At 40.7% G+C, this 18,310-nt stretch overlaps 1 protein-coding gene across 2 annotated transcripts in view; it reads right to left on the bottom strand.

Moving 5' to 3' along the window:
- Nucleotides 1-18,310, bottom strand: part of AP1G1 (adaptor related protein complex 1 subunit gamma 1) — a 52,871-nt gene that overhangs the window by 17,667 nt on the left and 16,894 nt on the right. For both annotated transcript variants that reach the window (XM_075509319.1, XM_075509320.1), the window contains exons 2-11: nucleotides 17,708-17,911; nucleotides 13,434-13,558; nucleotides 10,717-10,858; nucleotides 9,381-9,477; nucleotides 6,987-7,063; nucleotides 2,964-3,059; nucleotides 2,377-2,457; nucleotides 2,026-2,124; nucleotides 1,559-1,614; nucleotides 579-692 (exon numbers count right to left, since the gene is read on the bottom strand). In XM_075509319.1, the coding sequence (XP_075365434.1) occupies nucleotides 579-692; nucleotides 1,559-1,614; nucleotides 2,026-2,124; nucleotides 2,377-2,457; nucleotides 2,964-3,059; nucleotides 6,987-7,063; nucleotides 9,381-9,477; nucleotides 10,717-10,858; nucleotides 13,434-13,558; nucleotides 17,708-17,908 (1,088 nt within the window). In that variant the 5' untranslated portion in view covers nucleotides 17,909-17,911. The remainder of the gene's footprint in view (nucleotides 1-578; nucleotides 693-1,558; nucleotides 1,615-2,025; nucleotides 2,125-2,376; nucleotides 2,458-2,963; nucleotides 3,060-6,986; nucleotides 7,064-9,380; nucleotides 9,478-10,716; nucleotides 10,859-13,433; nucleotides 13,559-17,707; nucleotides 17,912-18,310) is intronic.

The raw sequence follows: 18,310 nt of genomic DNA, 5'->3' as shown, positions 1-18,310 counted from the left end.
AGTAAGGTTGCAAGCTCTTCCATTGTCCAGAGAAGTGGCAACATACCGCTATTTAAATGACAAATGAGCACTAAGAATGCATAACAGGATGTGGTTGGTAAGCAAATTATTTGAACAGTCACGTAAGTCTGAATTCTACTACTGCCTAGTCAAATTTAATCTAAATACATTATTTGAATGGCTTAACACTGCTTCAAGACAACATGGCTCCGCCTGTTCATCTGGAAAAGCAAAGCAACACAGAGCATGTCAGAGTAGCTTTGATTAGGATCATACGTCAGGGAGGCTTTCCGTCTTCTTGTGAGCACACAATCTGATCTCCATTGACTCCATTTTGGAAAAATTCAGGCAAACAGAAAAATCTTTTTTTCCAATCCAAGATGCCTAAAATGTAAAAGCAGCTTCCCAAAGAAGGTGGCTGCACATCTTCATTACCTTCTTTGAAGTAAGCACCATACTATGCATTAATACTAGTCTCACTTACAGTTCCCCAAGACAGTTGTCATTTTCCCCTATGCCCTGTTCACTTTCCATAGGCTGTCAACCTTGAGAGTCTATTTCACTGATATTTCAATTACCTTTTAATGGAGACATCCAGATCCTTCAGGCAGTCCACAATCGTGCTTCTATGCCGCTGTACTGCATTATGGTCTGTCTGCACAGTTTTCAACAATGACGTCAAAGCTACATATCTGGGATAAGGACATACGGTAATAAATAGTTGACAGTAGGCATTTAATTTCTATGCACAGACACTCACACCCCCCAAAACTTAGTCTTATTTTGCAACAGAACAGGGTTTTCTTGTACTCAGTAACGAATGGAAATCTTCCAGGGGACTGCCTGGCCTATCTTCAAAGATGAGTTACGAACTAAGCTGTAACATGCCTAACAATATCCTGCTGCCCAGACAAGCACCTGTCCCAGTTCCTGGGCTCATGTCAGTTGTCCAGTCTTCACGAAGATTTTGAAGAGACAAGGCAATTAAAGACTAGACCTCCACAGATCATACACTCAAACTAGCATGAGTTGCAATTCCCAACACTGGAGTCTTCTACCTATACCATGATTTGCAATCAAAATGCCTAGACATGGGACTTAACTCTAGCAGTTGCAGCAATTCCATGTACAGATTCATAGTGACCAAAGCACAACTTCCTTGTTGCCAACAGCACACAATCAGAAAAAACACAGTCTTTGCCTAATTTGTCAGATCTCCAATGCCAACTCTGATTTGAATGGCACCACAGACCAGTTGGGACAAGACAGGAGATTTACAGGTTATTGGAAAAAACACTTGACTAGATTAAGAAATTACATGTTAAGAACTAGATCATACACCCAGACTCATCAACTAAGAAGGGCAGGGACACCGTCAGGATTTTCACAGAGAAAAGAATGCACCAAGAAAGAAGAAAGCTAGATAGTCACACTAACCCCAACAACAGTACTTCCCAATACGGCCTCCTGGAAAGCTCTACTTCAGCATCATCTCTGTGTAATTGCTTCTCACACATTTTAAACTGGGTGTTGCCAAAACACACTTCGTACAACTTACCTAATATTTTTGTCGTTGTTTAATAAGAAACGGCCTAGGATGTTAATGGCTAACACCTGCAGAAAGGAATTAGGGAACGTCAGTGATCAAAAAAGGCTGCTAGTCATCTTCATTGTTTCAAGATGATTTTAAAGGCAACATGTCAAAGCTACCATTGCGGTTCTTGGCCAAAAGCATAACAAAGAACTCTAGAAGCTGACTAAGCAGAGGAAAAGCTAAGACAAACACAGCACAGGCTCTCTCCTACACTCAAGGGAACACAGTCTGCAGAAGTTTTGCTTTTTTATTTTTGTTATTTAAAAAGAAAAACAAACACAAACGCCACTTTCTGAAGAGGCTACAGTCTTATCTAGAGCCAACTGCGGAGCTATGTTTGCGTGAAACAACTTTGCTTCGTGTCCTCTACACAAATTACTCTAATACAAGCCTAGGAAAAAAAAGAAAAGGCCATAGCAAAGGCAACTTACTCTCAGTCCACTCTCAGATTTTATGTCCATAATAGTCAGCACAGTTTCATAGAGAATGGCATTTCCCACATTTTTACTTGTTTCTGTATTAGTGGCAACCTGGACAAAAGAAACAAAATAAGAGACTCCAACGCATCCAAAACAGATCCCCCCTGCGCCCTCCTGCAGAACAGGCGGTGAAACTAACCAATCCCTAGCAAACAAGCATCACACCTATGAACATGTGTCTCTTGCAGCAAAATTCAACCCAGCATAGCAACTAGCTGTATCCTCACCAGTGCCGCTGAATCCAAATTATTGAGAAACCAAAAGAGAAAGTTTAAAGCTGCTCATCAACCTTGCAAACCTCACCTGTGCAAGTATATCATTCATTGCTTCACTAGAATCATCATCATTTCGCCCTAAAATTCTTAGTAACCGCAGGATTCGTACCTATTTGACAAAATAAAACAAAGAAAATCTCATTGGATGGCAGTATTTTACATGGTGGACATGAAATGCCCAGTACACTTCCTGAGGAGTAGCAAAGAAGCAAAACAAGCTGCTGATTTCCATTCCTAGGCAAAATGCTTATCCTTAATAAGACCTTTACCAACAAGAACAGGCTTATGCTGTGCTCATTTTCTTCCCGCTAGCCAGAACAGTTAAGAGTACCCCCACCACCCACTCGGCACAGCCTTGCAAGACCAACACATGCTGCTGCTTCTCCTTTTCGTCACAACTTCACATAATATGATAAGGCACTACAACTGCTATTTAAAGTAAGGCAGGTGTCTTTCACTAAGGTAGATGAAGAGCATTTGCACAATCAGCTCCGACAAAGACACAAAATCTTAAAATCAACACAGCTGCCCTGAGGTAACCACCTCATCATATCTAAGTCTCAAAACACAGTACTAGAATTAAGGCTATCAATGATTGCTTGCACCAGTTCTTACCTGCAAAAAGGGGTCACTGATCCCAGACACATCATGCTCTGGTGAATATCCAGACATGATAAGGTTCTTCAGAATACGAACTAATTGGGGAACAAGCTGTGAAGAAGAGAGTTGTCCTATTAGGGTGTTGTTCCTTCCCCCCCGCCCCCCTAGCTTTGAAGTACAGGTCCAAGAACAAATCTTGTATTTGTAAGCAAGTCAGTCTATGGATTCTTCCACAAAGTTCAACGTGCACATCTAGAGCTGATGTTACAGGAACATCTACAGCTTACCTAGGGCACAACTAGAAGCAGTTAAGCTGGGACCTGAGCACCATATTGTATCTTTAAAGTACTAAATCCACCAGAGCTTGGCAGTTGAGACCCGTGAGGAAATACCAACTTAAATTCCTCTCTTCATGAAAAGGGGATGTGCTGGGACTATTAAAATGGTATAATTCTAGGACTTTGCTTGGGGGCTTTACATTAGCTCCTGACTTGTTTTTAGCATACATCTTCATGGAAGCACCAGGCACAGCCAAGGGTTTTGATCTTTTCAAGTACTGTACTGCCATGATTAGAGTAAATTATTAAGAATTCCTTCAAGTTTGACACTCCATCCAACGTAGCTTCTAGAAAGAAAATCTTTGTGATCTGCTTCCCCTCCAAGAGTTTCCAAATAGGGCAGAGAATGGATTTCCCTCCAGCCTTCCCCCAGAGTTCTATTGTTAGACTCTCTCTTCCCTGCAAGTAGCTCCAGGGTCTATTCTCCTCCTCTTCATCCCAAACTTCTCAGCAAGAGCAGCAACACTAAACTGACCAAATTCTTTGCTTCACTGCTGTTAGAAGGGTTCTGCATAATAGCAGAGAAACTGATGGAAGCACTGCTACTATGCCAGATTTGGGAGCACAAAATCATATCAACTTACACTGTGCATATTTTAAAGTTTTTTTCCAACTGTGCAGGCTAAAAAACTTTCAAAAGCAGTTCAGATTCCTCAGATGTTGATGGCACCCGTCTCCCAGTAGACATCTACCCATAGGAATAAGTTATCTTTCAAGACTTGTACACAGCTCTGAAGAAACGCTACCTATTTGCAAAAGTTTGGTTCAACTCCCTCCATCTTGGGCATCTCTAGGGATGCACTTCATCTGTCAGGGGCAACTCTGAGGAACCGTAATAGAATTTCTCTGTAGTATCCACACGTGCCGAGCAAATAATCATTTTAGGGCAGAACATGGCAAATAAGCCAATCATTAAAGCAGACAAGCTATAACAAACTTACTATTTATCTCCAAAAACCTTCATACCAGCTATGAGTAACAAAATAGTCTCAGGGATGAAATGTAAGCTAATTTCCAACATATCCTGTGAAAAATCTTAAGGATGAAAGACAGAAACTGGACTAATTTTCATTGAGCTGTAAGAGAAAAACCACTCCTGGTGAATGACGTAGAGATGTAGATCTCTACAAGTTTTATTCCTTCCATAGAAAGTTTCTTCTATCCCTCTCAGTGCTGGTATTATTTTAATAATCCAGACACTGGCTGGAGATGAGGTGAAAAACCAGACAGAGGTGTTGCGGTGGCTGCACTAAGTGGATTTTTCATTCCTGAAGCATGGCTAGCACCCAGACAGCATCATTCTTTCTCTCAACTCCATGCATGACAATTACAGTTTATCAAAATGTTCTCTACAAAACCCCCTTCCCAACAATTCATCCTTAACAAATTTTCCCATCCTTGAGATGGGCTGCTTCTGCATTCATGTATGCCTATTATGAGTCAGGGACTGCATTCACATGAAATTTTTACCAAATCAGAGATTGCTTATAGTGAAGTTGCCACTTCTGACAACATCAAATCAAGATGGTGCTTCAGATTCAGGATAGATAGTAGCAGAAGGTGCCAAAAGCACAATGTGACTTACAGAGCACAACAGCTGCATGAGGACATACTAAATGGGCAATGTTTTCTGGACTAAAGTTCTGGACGTTTGTGGTACAGTGCAAGAAGAAAACCAGCTGAGTTTCCCCATCATCTCTTTTTATTCCTACCTTCGCTCTTCAGGAATTACATACTCCTCTGAAAACGTCCATTTCATAAAACACACAAACAAAAGGAACCATGAATTTCCTATTATTTGCCTTAAAGATGAAACCAAAGGATGCTGCAACATCTTCCCTCACGACACAGTAACAGACAAGTGGAGTGACCTGCTGGAGCATTCCTGGAACCCTGATTAACATTTTCTTTGCCTTCTAACATGCAAGAGTTATCAGGACTGAGGACAAGACAAACAAAGGGAAACATTACAGCCATGGAGATCGGTTGAGGGCCACCCCCCAATCTTCTGTAGTCAAATTACACCCATGAAAACAATGCAGCTGTACTCAAGTAGCTCTTTGCAGTACAGTAAGCCCACTTACAGGCAGCTAAGTAACTGTCTCTCCTGCTCCTTTTTGCAAACCACCCAAAGTTGCCCCATGATTCAGGCAAAACACAAAGCCCAGTTTGTGTTAAGAAGAAAGCCCAGGGCTACAGTTTGCATAGGCACAAAAAAAAAAAAATCCCTAAAGTACTCCTCAAATGAGAGAGAGCTTGAGGAAAGCAGGCTTGCGTTTGGAGAAGGCCACAACTGAGATTCAGGGCTGCCATGGTATAGGGGTTTAGTGACAAGACAAGACCAGCACACAAAAAGCGTTAAACAAGTACAATTGATCTAAGCGTGTGGCATCAATCACAAATGTGGCGTTAAGAGGCACTGCTTCACGAGAGACAAACATCTACAAATCCAATGCAAGCATGCACCATCTAGAAGAATTAACTCTTACCTTTTCATTCTAACACACAGCAGGATTCCAAACAGACAAAAGGGACAAAACAGACGAAGCAGGCATTAGGGACAGATCAATGTTATACCATTCACAGCACAAACAACTACAAGAGATATCTAGAAAAGAATGTACCTAGTACCTAAATTTTGTGGACTCAGCTCTTCTCTCTTTTCCCACAACCAGCACCTTAACTGAGCAATTAGTAGCAGGGATGGCTACCTTCAAGATGACCCTAGTCCCACTTTCATTCCTGCTCTGACATATACAATCAGGGCAAGGGAAGTTGCATGCCAAAATGCTAAGATGCATCAAAGGATGCACTGTTTGAAATCCCTAATGATATAGACAAGCCAAGGAAGAACAGTAAACTGGGCATGCAAATAAATAAGCACCTTTAAGACTTTTCAGAGGAGCAAACGGCCAGTTCTATTCTACCAGCTTTGTTCCCTTTCTCCTTCTTTGACCAAGAAGTCAGAATGGCACAATCAATGCAATTTTCAGATGCTCTTCTATTGGTAGTCTCTCATATGGCAATAATACTGCACAGCAAATTATAGCAAACAGCATCGGGGGGGGGGGGGGAGGAGAAGCAAACGTTCCTAACTGGAGGAGGAAGAGTGACATTGACTCTCAAACCCTTAAGTTAAAATGGAAAACTATGTAATATAGCATGCACCAGAGATGAGGTATCTACAGATTCAGAACTTCCATTGGTATTTTTGACCTGAGTTTATAAAATTGTGTGGCTGTGGTTAAGGCATGTTGGTATAAGCCTCAGTTTTTCATCTTTGCCTGTTTAATACATTCATGATTCCAATGCCACCATGCAATTATCTACAAAGAGTGGAAAAAACCCTAAGGGAACGTCAAAGAGGACACTTTAAATCTAACGTTAGGATGAGTTTCACGCTGCACAGTCTTAAGACTGACTTTTTGTAACTTACCCACTTATTGAAAGGGATTAGGGCTAGATACAGACAAAATTCCCAAATTTAATGATTTTTTAAAAAATTTTGATAACAAGCGGATAGTATCATTAAATTCTTCACCCAAATAGTTGTAAGGATTTTATTAAAAGACGTGCACACTGCTTTCACTAGGGAGACTAAGGGGTCTCATCGGTAAAAAGAAACAAAACCAAAAAAACCCCAACCTACACAAACAAAACCATGAATATTAACTCTGCAATATTATCAGTTCACACTTACCTTTCTAAAGTGTGCAAGCATGTCTGGGCTTCTCTCACACATCTCTGTGAGGAGGACAACTGACGTGTGAAGAACACCTAAAGGTGAGGAGAAAAAAAAAGGTATCTACATTTAACATAATTTCATTGGCTCTGGACATGTGACAAAGATCATAAGGAAACAAGAGGAAATAATAATAAAAAAATTATTCTTGAATCCAATATATCTACTCCAAAATATATTTGCACTTGCAGCTGTGTCCAAGGGAAAGCAGATAGCAATGTGCTCATGTCTTAAAGCTGCAACTAAAGGCCAAAGAAGGAAAGAAATTGGACTTTGTCTGCAGAACCTTGCATACTAAATACACAGTGAGATGGTAACAGACATAGTTGGACTAGATTATCTTTGAGGTCCCTTCCACCCCAAACCATTCTATGATTCTATACAAACATAAGACTCTATAAGGACAATATGTATTAATTGCATTGTAGGTGTTGGGTTCCTCACGCTTCCCGATTTCCTCTTTTGATTTGGGTACCCCAGCCAACCTTATGTGACGTGAATTGGGCCTTCCCCAGAAGGTCTCAGAACTCAGTCTGGCAAAAGACTATAGTAGACTGCTTGGTCAAGCCAGAGCCTGCGCACTGGCAGCCAGCTGCTGTGTGTCCTGCCTTAACGAAACCAGCCAACATGCCTCTGAAAACAGTTAGAAAAGGCGTGTCAGTTACAAACCATTTAGCTAGGTGTCAGTGCTAGGTAACTTGTCAGTGAGATATAACCTTGTAAAGTGTGAAACTTCAACAATGAGCATTATTTTACATCTGCATTCAGCTGTAACACAGCAATCCTTACTCAGATGCTAAATTTTTCAGTTATTCATTTTCTGTGGCTGTTAAGTCTGTACTGGAGAGCTCCTGACTCAGAAAGAGACTAGAAGCCTACATAGTAAGCAACCTTTTCTACAGAGATGATGACATTTATGTTCCACAAGCTATGCAGCTTTCTGACCTATCGCAGGTTCTATCCAAAATCTGTTCTGAAGTACATAAATATCTATCTATAAAGCTTGTGTCACAGCTTTCTTAACACTGACACTGCTTACTTATCACTGAGACCTCCCAAGAGGCTGCTAAAAGGGCTTCATATATACTCTGCTTTAGAGAAGGCTCAACACAAAAAGCCCACGGCTAAGACTGCTGGAAAGGAGCTGCTGATTTTTAAGGATGAGGGAAGCAGAAAGGATGATCCGGTTCTTGAATTCAGGTGAACCCAGACTCAATTCTCTGCTTGGCCGAGGCTTGAAGAGGAGCGTTCCCATCTTTAAAGAGGAACAGAGCAGCTCTCAGCTTTTCAGGGTTGCATAAGACAAAGACAGAGGATCTCACGCTACCAAGCTGGATCATGTAGGCATCACTTACGGACAAAGAGTCTTACAGACCATTGCCTATTTGAAGCAGTGCCTGTTCTAAATGTTCTGATCATCATGTTTTAAATCAACACACGTGAACTACATTCCACATGTAAACCTTTGAGGTGAAGGACAGTCTACAACACATGCAGGGGAAAAAAAAACAAAAAAAACCAAAAAAAAACCCACAAAAACCCAAACAAAACCCAATAGCTTCTCAGGAAGCTACTGCGGCCCGTTAGTACTGTTGGCACTTACAACTACCCCGTCCGGAGACAGAACTTCTCCCTGTAATGGGTTTTCAGCACTGCAAACATCTACTGTAGAACTTCTAGTACACCCATCTGTTTTCTTAAGGCACATGCTCATTGCAGATGTGCCACAGGACTAAGACTTTGGGAAGCGAGCACTAGGCTTGATACAAATTAGTCAAGGTGTTAATATTAGTATTTCTCTTCAAATCATTTTCTAGAAGCACTTGTGCAAGAAAATACATTAAAATAGAATAGTCTTGCAAAAGACCATTAAAGTGAGAATCTGTTTTATGATGTAGTTCTGATGAAAAACAGCACTGAAGAAAGACTCTTTCCTGACAGTGATGTAGGTATCTCAGTCCTGGGAATGCCTGCTAAAATGATCTCAGAGAATCCTATAGTGCTATGCTAACAGACAACAAAAAAAAACCCCTAAAAAGTGCACTTTAGAGTCCCTTTAGGCAGTGTACTGGAAAAAATCACAAACTTTCCCACTCTACCCACTCTGAAGTGTATCAAAAAACAGTGAAAGAGTTCCTTTTATCACCTATGCCATGTAAAAGTCCTGCTGACTAGCTGAGTCACACACATCCCTTCCTTCTGAATGACATTTGCTTTCACTGCATAGAAATGGGAAGAAACACATCATACAAATACACCTCAAAAGTTCCTTCCAAACAAAAGGCTTAGGTAGCAAGTGCACCATCCTGTAAAGAATGGCATAGCCTTGCTAAGTAGAGTCTTGGATATTACCATGGTTCTTCTCATTCAGCAAGTTTTTGGTGGCTGGCAGGAACATCTCCATGAGTTCAGGCACCTTTCTAATGACATGAACAGCACACAATGCTGCCTGTATAGGAGAAACAGCTCTGTTAGTACATACTGTAATGACAACAATACGTGTTTTGAGAACATCTAGCACAGTGGGAACTATCCCAAATTTCATGACATACAAAGGCCTGGAAAGTTTATGGTACATTTTTCCATCTGTCTACTACAAGTGACAGCATCACAGAGAAGAGTTCAATAAAACTGCGGGGGGGGGGGGGGGGGGGGCTACAAAGTAACACTCCCACTAGCAGTGGTTCATTTTTACATTATCCACTTCAGGAGCAATACTAACTGCAAAGCAGCTCTGCCTTTAATAGGGCTCCTTCAGTCTATCTTCCTGTTGCTAGGGAGGGGATAATGCATTGGAAGCAAATAATGAAATTTATGTCAGATTTATGGCTCATTTTCTTTCCCTTGAATATCCTCTCCTTCCCCACAAAATAACTTCTTCCTGCAGGTGATGGGTCCTATGAAAAATAAAAAGTATACTGCAAAAAAATTGCCTACTTCTAGGGTGCAGAAGCAACAGGAGACATTACTCTTTGCAGCTACTTAAGAATCAAGTGCACTGAGGACCTCTTCCCAGAATACAGCAATACCTCTTAGCATTGCTTTCTCTCCAATCTCTCTCTGGATCCAGCACTAGACAAGAAGTAACAATGCATCTCTTCCTAAATCTTACTGCTTCCCACCCTCCCCAAGACTTAACAGTAAAATAAATTTAAAAGAACAAGGGTGATTACACTTTGCAGATGCTACAGCACACTTCCTATAGAAACGAGACAATTTATAATTGTTTGCCTGTTTCAGGCTCTTAACCTTTCTATCTCACATACTACTGTCATCATCATCAACAGAACAGATCAAGTAGGTTCAAATCTTCAGATATCAGCCTGCACTGTTAATGCTCAAAGTTTCTCTGGACTTATCCAAGAAGGTATAGAAATAACACTGATGACTAGAAGTTTGGGGTTAATGTCTACGAACAGGCAGGTGTTCACATTACCATCAATAACCTTAAGGTAGAGAGTATCAAAATAGAAACAACTGCCTCACCTGTTGGAGGCTTGTCTTTTAGAGGCTTACACACATTCCTGCTATAGATAGACAAGGAGTTTTGACCTCTGTCTTTCTTGCACACTGGGAAAATACTCAGCCAGTGTGATCCAAGCCATCTAGTATTCCAGATATTAGCAAGGTATCCAATCAATCTTGAGTTTTAATCCATAACAAAGTATTCAAGAGTTCCCTGAAGTACCTTCTTCCTAAGATAGGAGTTGGAAGTTTTGAGGAGCTTTTCCACCTCTCCTGCAAGGTCTCTGCACATTTCTGAGGAGCCCATGCAGCCAAGAGTGCAGAGTGCCAGCCCCTGCACATATTGCGTGCTGTGATTAAGGTCACTGTAAAGGAGAACAAAAAAAAAAGCCAATCAGCATGCACAGAGAGAACCTGAACACACAACAAGAGGCATCTGTATCTACAGTCATCTAACCAGCTGCACACATGGTCCAGAAGAACTCTCCAGATTCTCAGCTATTTGGGAGCATGACTTAGGAGCAACAGCAGCTTTGAGTGCATGCACCACAGGGTTTGCTACTACTTCTACTTAGAATCCTCGATTATAAAGATAAAATACATGGTTAAAGCTATCAGGTGGGTATCTAGGGATTGAGCTGAGAAGAGGGAAGACCACACAGAGTTCCATTAAACTTCTAAAGTAAAGACAAAACGTTGTATTTTGGAACTTTCATGCAGAAAAGAACCGAATGTGAAGTACAGTCCTGCAGTGACTCTGTCGGTTGTCTCAGTGTAAACACGTTCTAGGATAGGCTTTAGCTTCTGCATTTACAAACCAAACAGTATATAGAGATCTATGTAAAAATATCCTCCATCCTGAGTAAAACCCACAAGCCCCACCACTCGTATACCTTGAAAATAATCCATACAGGAATTTTGTTTAGCAATCCTAACTATTCACATGCCTAAGGAAGTTGCGAAAAGCAGTCAATAAGAAGTTAAACCACCTAACAGTAGATGCTATTCATGAGGCCAGCTACCAACGTCACACTAAGTACAAGACAATATAGCTTCCACATGGCAATCCCAACAGCCTTTAAAACTGATTTCTATGCTACTTTTTCACCAGACTGTTTGGTACTCATGTCGCCACAGTATCCAGGATTCAATGTTGAACAAAGTAAAAAAAATATGGTTCCTGGTTTGAAAGGCGAGGGGAGCTGCGGATTGCATGATCGGAGAGCAGGGGAAACGAGTGGTATGTCACCAAATGCGCATAATGTGCAGAAAAGCAAGAGACAGTAGTCTGGTTGTAACATCAAGCAGCTATGGCAACATGCAGATGAATGAACAGACAGCACATGCCACTAAATGGGTTTGGGTTTTTGTTTCCTTCCTTTAACAAATTTTTGGCAGCTATATAAAGCTCTGTGTATACCACGTATGTGCTTCACAAGGGTGCTCGCTTTTTTTGTATCAAAAATCTAGGCTATAAAATAATGGAAGACAATGCCATAAATCAAATACCTTAATGTCTAGATAAAAGCAAGACGAAGTGATAGATACAGAAGCCAAAGGAGAAAGCAATAAACAACCCACTGAGGTGGTGCGAAGCTGTCCACCAGTTTTGCTCAGCTTCAGTCTGACCCGTTTCCAGTTCAAACTCACTACACCCTTACCACACAAATTCATTTTAGCATAAACAATCAAAAGCGGTGGTAACCTAGCAGCCTGGATCTAATGGAAGAGCCTCACAGGTATGACATTTCAATGAAAATTCTTTAGCCAAATGTCTCTTCTCTCCTGGACACTACGTCCAAAGTTAGCAGATCCTCAGGCCCGCGGTTTTGTCAAGTTTCTTTCCAAGCACTTTGAGGCCACAGTCTAACTGAAGATCAATACTTTACTTGCTAGTATCTGGGAAGCTTATATTCTAGAAGTAAATAATAATAAAAACAGACACACCACACACAACCAAGCAGGCATTTGGATAAATCAGCTAGAACCCAGTTGTTCCACTCCTGCTCCCATCCATCTTGAAAAGGAGCGTTACTGGAAGTGCACCAATCATCACCTACTAAACTATAATGCAAACCAGTCCCCGTTTAACAGCATTTTGCTGAGAGAAAAAGTAAAAATAAATAAATAAATTTTTAAAAGGACATTATTTCTCATCCCCTCTTGTCTGATTTCAGCAAGATGCCAAGCAGACAGCATGTTCCAAGTTGCTGCCTTGCTTCCAAGGAAAACTATTCATCAGAACCGTTAGGCCAACCTTAAAAAGAAAGTGGGATACACAGCCTTGATCCTTGAAGTCAGACGACTCTTCAGAGCTCATCAGCAGAAGTCAAGTAAACAAACACAGGACAACATGACTGCAGCAATATATATGACTTTGTGACATATGACGGCTGGTCCAGCCTACAAAGCCTTAACAGTGTTATAAAATCATCCTGATTCGATCATATTTAAAAGGTGCATGGACCTTTATTGATGCTGCATTACTGCTTGCCTGGCTCTTTCCTACTGCAAGCTGGAAGGTAACTCATATACAGAAATGGAAGAGAGCTCTTTACAATAATTAGAGGTCTTCTGCATTGCAAGTGAAATGTGGGCATTTCATCTTCCTGATTTTACTTATCTTAACATGACCTCCAGAAACACACACTACCATTCTGTAACAGTAGTTACACAAAGTGTTGTTTGCCAAATACACCTCTTCAGAACCAATGTAATTTTATAATCTCCTTCCCTCTAAGGAAGCTAGACAGGATCATCCAATACAGTACAATACTAGAACAGTCTTGTACTGTCAATAGCATACAACAAATTGAAGATACCAGTTTTCTAACACAGGGGAAAAAAACTAAAGTACTCAGAATATCACTGTCAGAAGTGTACTTTCAGATCCTGAAACCTCAAAGCATGTGTTGATGGAGAGAGAGGTGGTACCCTTACTTCTTGATGCAATTGGTCATAAGAAGATGGACATCCTGTCTCTCATCCAGCAGCAACATGGCACCTAAATACCCAATGCGCTTGTCTGTGAATTTCTGAGAGGCAATGAGCTTGAGGCACTCCAACTGGAAAAAAAAAAAGGAAAAAAAAGAAGAAAAAAAAAGACAGAATTAGCTTAAACTACTTCTTAGCTAGAGGAGAAACAGTTTGAATTTTGATGTTTACTCATTCAGGTCTCTCAGAATGCATTTTTAAAAGTATATTTTATTCCCCTTTTGGTGATGTGGAAAACAAAGAAAGTTTAAATGACCTGCCCAAAGCTCCCAGCAAGCCAGCAGGAAAATCACTAGCAGCTCCTGCATCTTCAAATAACCAGACACTGTTGGCCTTCCACGACCTCAGATATACCAGATATGTGCGTTTATGTCAGATCACAAAAGTCAAAGATAACATATTTATAGAGACAAGACATCCATCGTTAAAAACAAAATAGTAAAGATCTGGAAGTCTAGATCATGTGTCATGTTTGATATGCACTGGAAACTTCTGAACCAGGCTTAAATGGGCCCATCTACCTACCAGAGAGGATCAATGCTCTGTAAGTTAAGTTATCAAAACCAGTTTTTGCTTATTATGATCTGTAACTAACTTGCTAGCTAGGTAAACCTTAGATACAGTCAGAGATAGTTAAGTTTTTGTGCTGTTCTGTAATCTCTATTTGAACACCTGAAGTTTGACTAAAATCATATGCATTGTAGCCACTACAAGCTTCCTTTTCACCATGTAGAAAGGTCAACTGTGTTCAATAGCATGAAGGAGATCCCTACGGTCACATGCATAGCTGCCACTTGCACTCAGCTGATTAAGAATTTAATTACTAACCCATTTTTAAACTTAACACTTTCTTACTACAAAAAAAGACATCAACCACAGAGATATTCTGACATTACTATGCACCAAAAATATTTTTCTCTAACTGATAACTAATCAAGTGTAATCAACCTCTCCTTTCCAGACAGGAAGTAGCAGAAATGGCTTCTCAAAACAGGTAAGAGACCTATCGCTCACAAACACATCCTGTAAGTCTCTTTTACCAATTAGCTGGGGCAGCAAGTTAAGCATACACAATGGGTTTAAGGAGGGGTCAGACAAAGCTTGCACAGATCCATTTTAAAGGAATTAAAGGGGGCATGCACAGGCAAAAGTACAGGGCATCATGAAAAGTTTTTCATGGTCCCCCACTATAGGGAAGCTTGAACAGGGCAACAGACACAGGTGGGATGCAAGAAGCACACACACATCAGGAGGGTAAAGTTGTACAGGATACTGGTAAGAAAATTAAAGTTGAAGTGCCAGAGAAAGTAAGCGCTATGGCCTAGCCACCAACAAGTTCTCACAACTACAAGGCATCAGACCATACAACTCAGCTATGCAAGAAGTTGTCACATATGAACACCCAGCTAGTACAGGGTGACAAACTGGTAAGAAAAAGCTTGAAAGAAAGCAAGTTCAGTTTGCTAGGTTTAAAGGGGCTGAAAATCGCGAATAAAGAAACGCCTCTGAACAGAAAGATCAGTCATCCACAAGGATAACTGAACTTGCACAAATGGGCAAGAGCAACCAGGGATAAGGTACAAAACACTAGATATCGACCTCTTATCTTTCCAGTGCTTTCTGTAAGAGAATAATGCACCTCTGAACCAACTGTCTTCCCCAGGTTTACAAGATACTTTCTTATAGAACCCTCTGCAAAAATGCAATGTAGAATTGATGACATCTAAGCTACAGTGTAAGAACCAACAAAGGAAGAAGATGAATGACTAAGAAAAACCAGAAGGAAACTAATGACTGCAACAGATACTGTAAGATGTATTTCCTAGTACTTTTGAATTTGAAAGATATTATTGAAATTTACCCCATGAAAGGCTGATGAGTTCTTGTTTCACTTGTATACAAATACATGCAAACTAGCTTCATGCACAGCAATACTGAGAAACGTGATCAGCTGAAGCTCTTACTAGGTCTAATTAGTGGAAGATATCTTGATACCATTATATCCATTTCATTCAAAGGAACAATTAAAATCTGCTACATCAGTACTGTAACAGATACATTGGTAAAGCTGGATACGATAATGGCATATAGCCAAACTACAACTTACTCAAGTTTTTACTGACATAGTCACTCTTCCAACTGGAATTTTTTTGCAAGTAGAAATAATGACAATAATAATGAAGTTATTTGACCATTTGCCCAGGCTGCCTGACACCTTCTAAACTTGCACAAATGGCCTTTGCACATGCTTAACAGACAGCTTGCCATCCAGTGCATCTCAGCATGCACTGGCTAAATATGGTGCTCATGCTCATATTTCTGTACAAGATAATCTGGGTCACAGTTGAGGATCCTTGGCTTGGGAAGAAATAGATCAACCATCCACTACTTCTGACACCTTCTCTAAACTCTCTTTTATTATTGGTTACCACATCCACACTGTTAGCTGAAGTCAGACATCTGCTTCCATCTTTGAGAGAGACTGTCTAACACAGCCTGTGGCGCTCTCCTGTTTTCCACCAAAACGTATTTCCTGTGTATTTATCCTGTCACTCTCAGAGACTTCCTGTCTACAATGCTGGACTGTCTATCTACAGGACTCCACTGCTGGAACAGCACGTGTCTTCAACAGGTTCCCAACTCACACAAAGTATACTCCCCCTACACACCATTAGCACTTTGAATGATTCCTTCCAGTTATAAGCATTGAGGACGTACAAAGGTCTGCAACTTACTCACTTGGAGAATGCTTGTTAAAATCCCTTCTCAGCCTTGGGCCCTAAACCTTCCTGAAAGCGCAGCTGACAAACTACATGAGAACCGAGGCCATCAAATGAAGTACTCTGTTCCCAAAATAGTCAGCATAGATGCTTCTGTTTGAGATGTAGCAACCCTGGCAATAATAGATATTGAATAATCTATTTTATTCTTCTTCCACCGAGAGTGAAGAGGTAATTTACCATTACTGACCAAAGCAGAAACTGAAGAGTTTTTAGATATCTGGTCCAATCTTCCATATATGAGATTAAATACTTGAGTAACAAGATAAAATAATCCAAATAAAATTTAAGCATGTTCCTAACGTAGGTCAAATGTAGAAATTCTAGATGACACTTATCTGTAACACTTTTCATTCTTCTTGGAGCTCTTAGATACTTAGCCTTAATTTTTGTCACAGGAAGTTTCTCTCTCACACCAGGGAGCCTGGCTATGTGAAGTGTTAAGAACAAGATACTACACAAATTCACTCGCTCTTACGCAACAACTCATTATCCTGCTAGAAGAATCCAATGAGGCAGAAGTAAGATGATGCACTTTATATGCAATAGCACAGCCCAGACTCACTCCCTAACACTAAGACTATTTGGAATTTGATTTCAGTGGTTTGAGTTTACTCTTTCAGTGAGACATGTCAGGATTGGTAAATCCTATCATGAATGGATAGACTCCCAAGAGATGAAGCTACTTTAAGGGATACAAAAATTTGACTGACTTTCTATTTAGCTTTATGGAAGGCCTAGGTTAGATTACTAACAGGACACTTACTGACTTCTCAGCAAAACAGACTATGCCCCAAAGACTAAGTAAAGCTCAACCTGAAGAACATCCTGTAGATCAAGAATTCCCATCTTCCTGTATCCCTTTTACACAATCTACTGGTGTCAAAAATAGCACGTCAAAAATAAGCCAAGAGATGGAACACTCATACCAGCATTCTCCAAGTCACCTCACTAAGATGGGGATAAGGAACACCCATTTCCTATCACTGGGAACAGACCAGCTCTTATCTGCCTAGAATAGATTGCTTTAGAAGGAAAAGGGATAGAACCTCCTTTGAAGCATCTGGTATTTTCCATCAGACACAGAACTCCAAAGTGCTGTTTTGAACCCATCTAGAAATATCCGTATGTACTGGTCTGTGGTTCAAGAACTACTGCTCTGCAGAAACACGGGTGGTGAGGAGCAGACAGTCTGGCAAAAGCAGGCTAACCCTAAGTTTCATAACAAAATACGTAAGTCTCCAAACAGCAGATCTCACTAACAAAGTCAAAACTAACTAATGTAGGTTCAGAACATACGTGAAGACGGACTGCAAAACATCCCAAAGAGCAGACAGCAAAAGTGCAGCTAGGAATGGTCTGAACAAGTCAATGTGCCCAAAACACACAAAGCAGACTGGCATATGCACATAGCACAGCAAGCACTGAACTCTGACCTACCTGTCCAAAATGTGCAGGGTATCCCAGCATGTGCATATACAGCAGCTTCGCCACATTTCTGCATCGGTATGTGTTATCTTCCTCTCGGAAGGATGACCGGATAGCAGCACATTCCTTTTGGATCATCTCACGCTCTTCTGCCTGGGTTCTTGCTGTCCGGATGGTCCGGATCAACTCCCGCAGTCTGATAGGGGCTGGCATCCTCTGGGAGAAGAAAGAGATCTGTAAAACCTTGTACTGTACCTAAAGGCTTCATAATGGCCTCATATTTTCACTTTTTTTTTTTTTTTTTTTTTTTTTTTCTTTCTCACCCTACAAATATATAAGTAGAAGAATAAGAAAATGCAGGCTGCTTCAGTAGCATGGTTAAAAGTAAACTTGAAAACCAGAGGAATTCACTGTACCTCACATTTGCTTTTCCAGAACATTAGAAACAGGAATTGCTATGCTTTGAGCTAGCTGTCAGGTGAACATAACATGACTCCCCACCTGAAACAGGCAGAAATAGCACTCTGCAAGGTATGTTCTCATATTCACATTACCTGCCTCTCTCCAGAAGTCAGGCTCCAAAGAGAGGTGATCCCAAAATCATGACGACTTGGG

Source organism: Mycteria americana, chromosome 8 (genome assembly GCF_035582795.1).
Source record: "Mycteria americana isolate JAX WOST 10 ecotype Jacksonville Zoo and Gardens chromosome 8, USCA_MyAme_1.0, whole genome shotgun sequence".
NCBI lineage: Eukaryota > Metazoa > Chordata > Aves > Ciconiiformes > Ciconiidae > Mycteria > Mycteria americana.
This window is presented reverse-complemented; position numbering and strand designations above follow the sequence as displayed.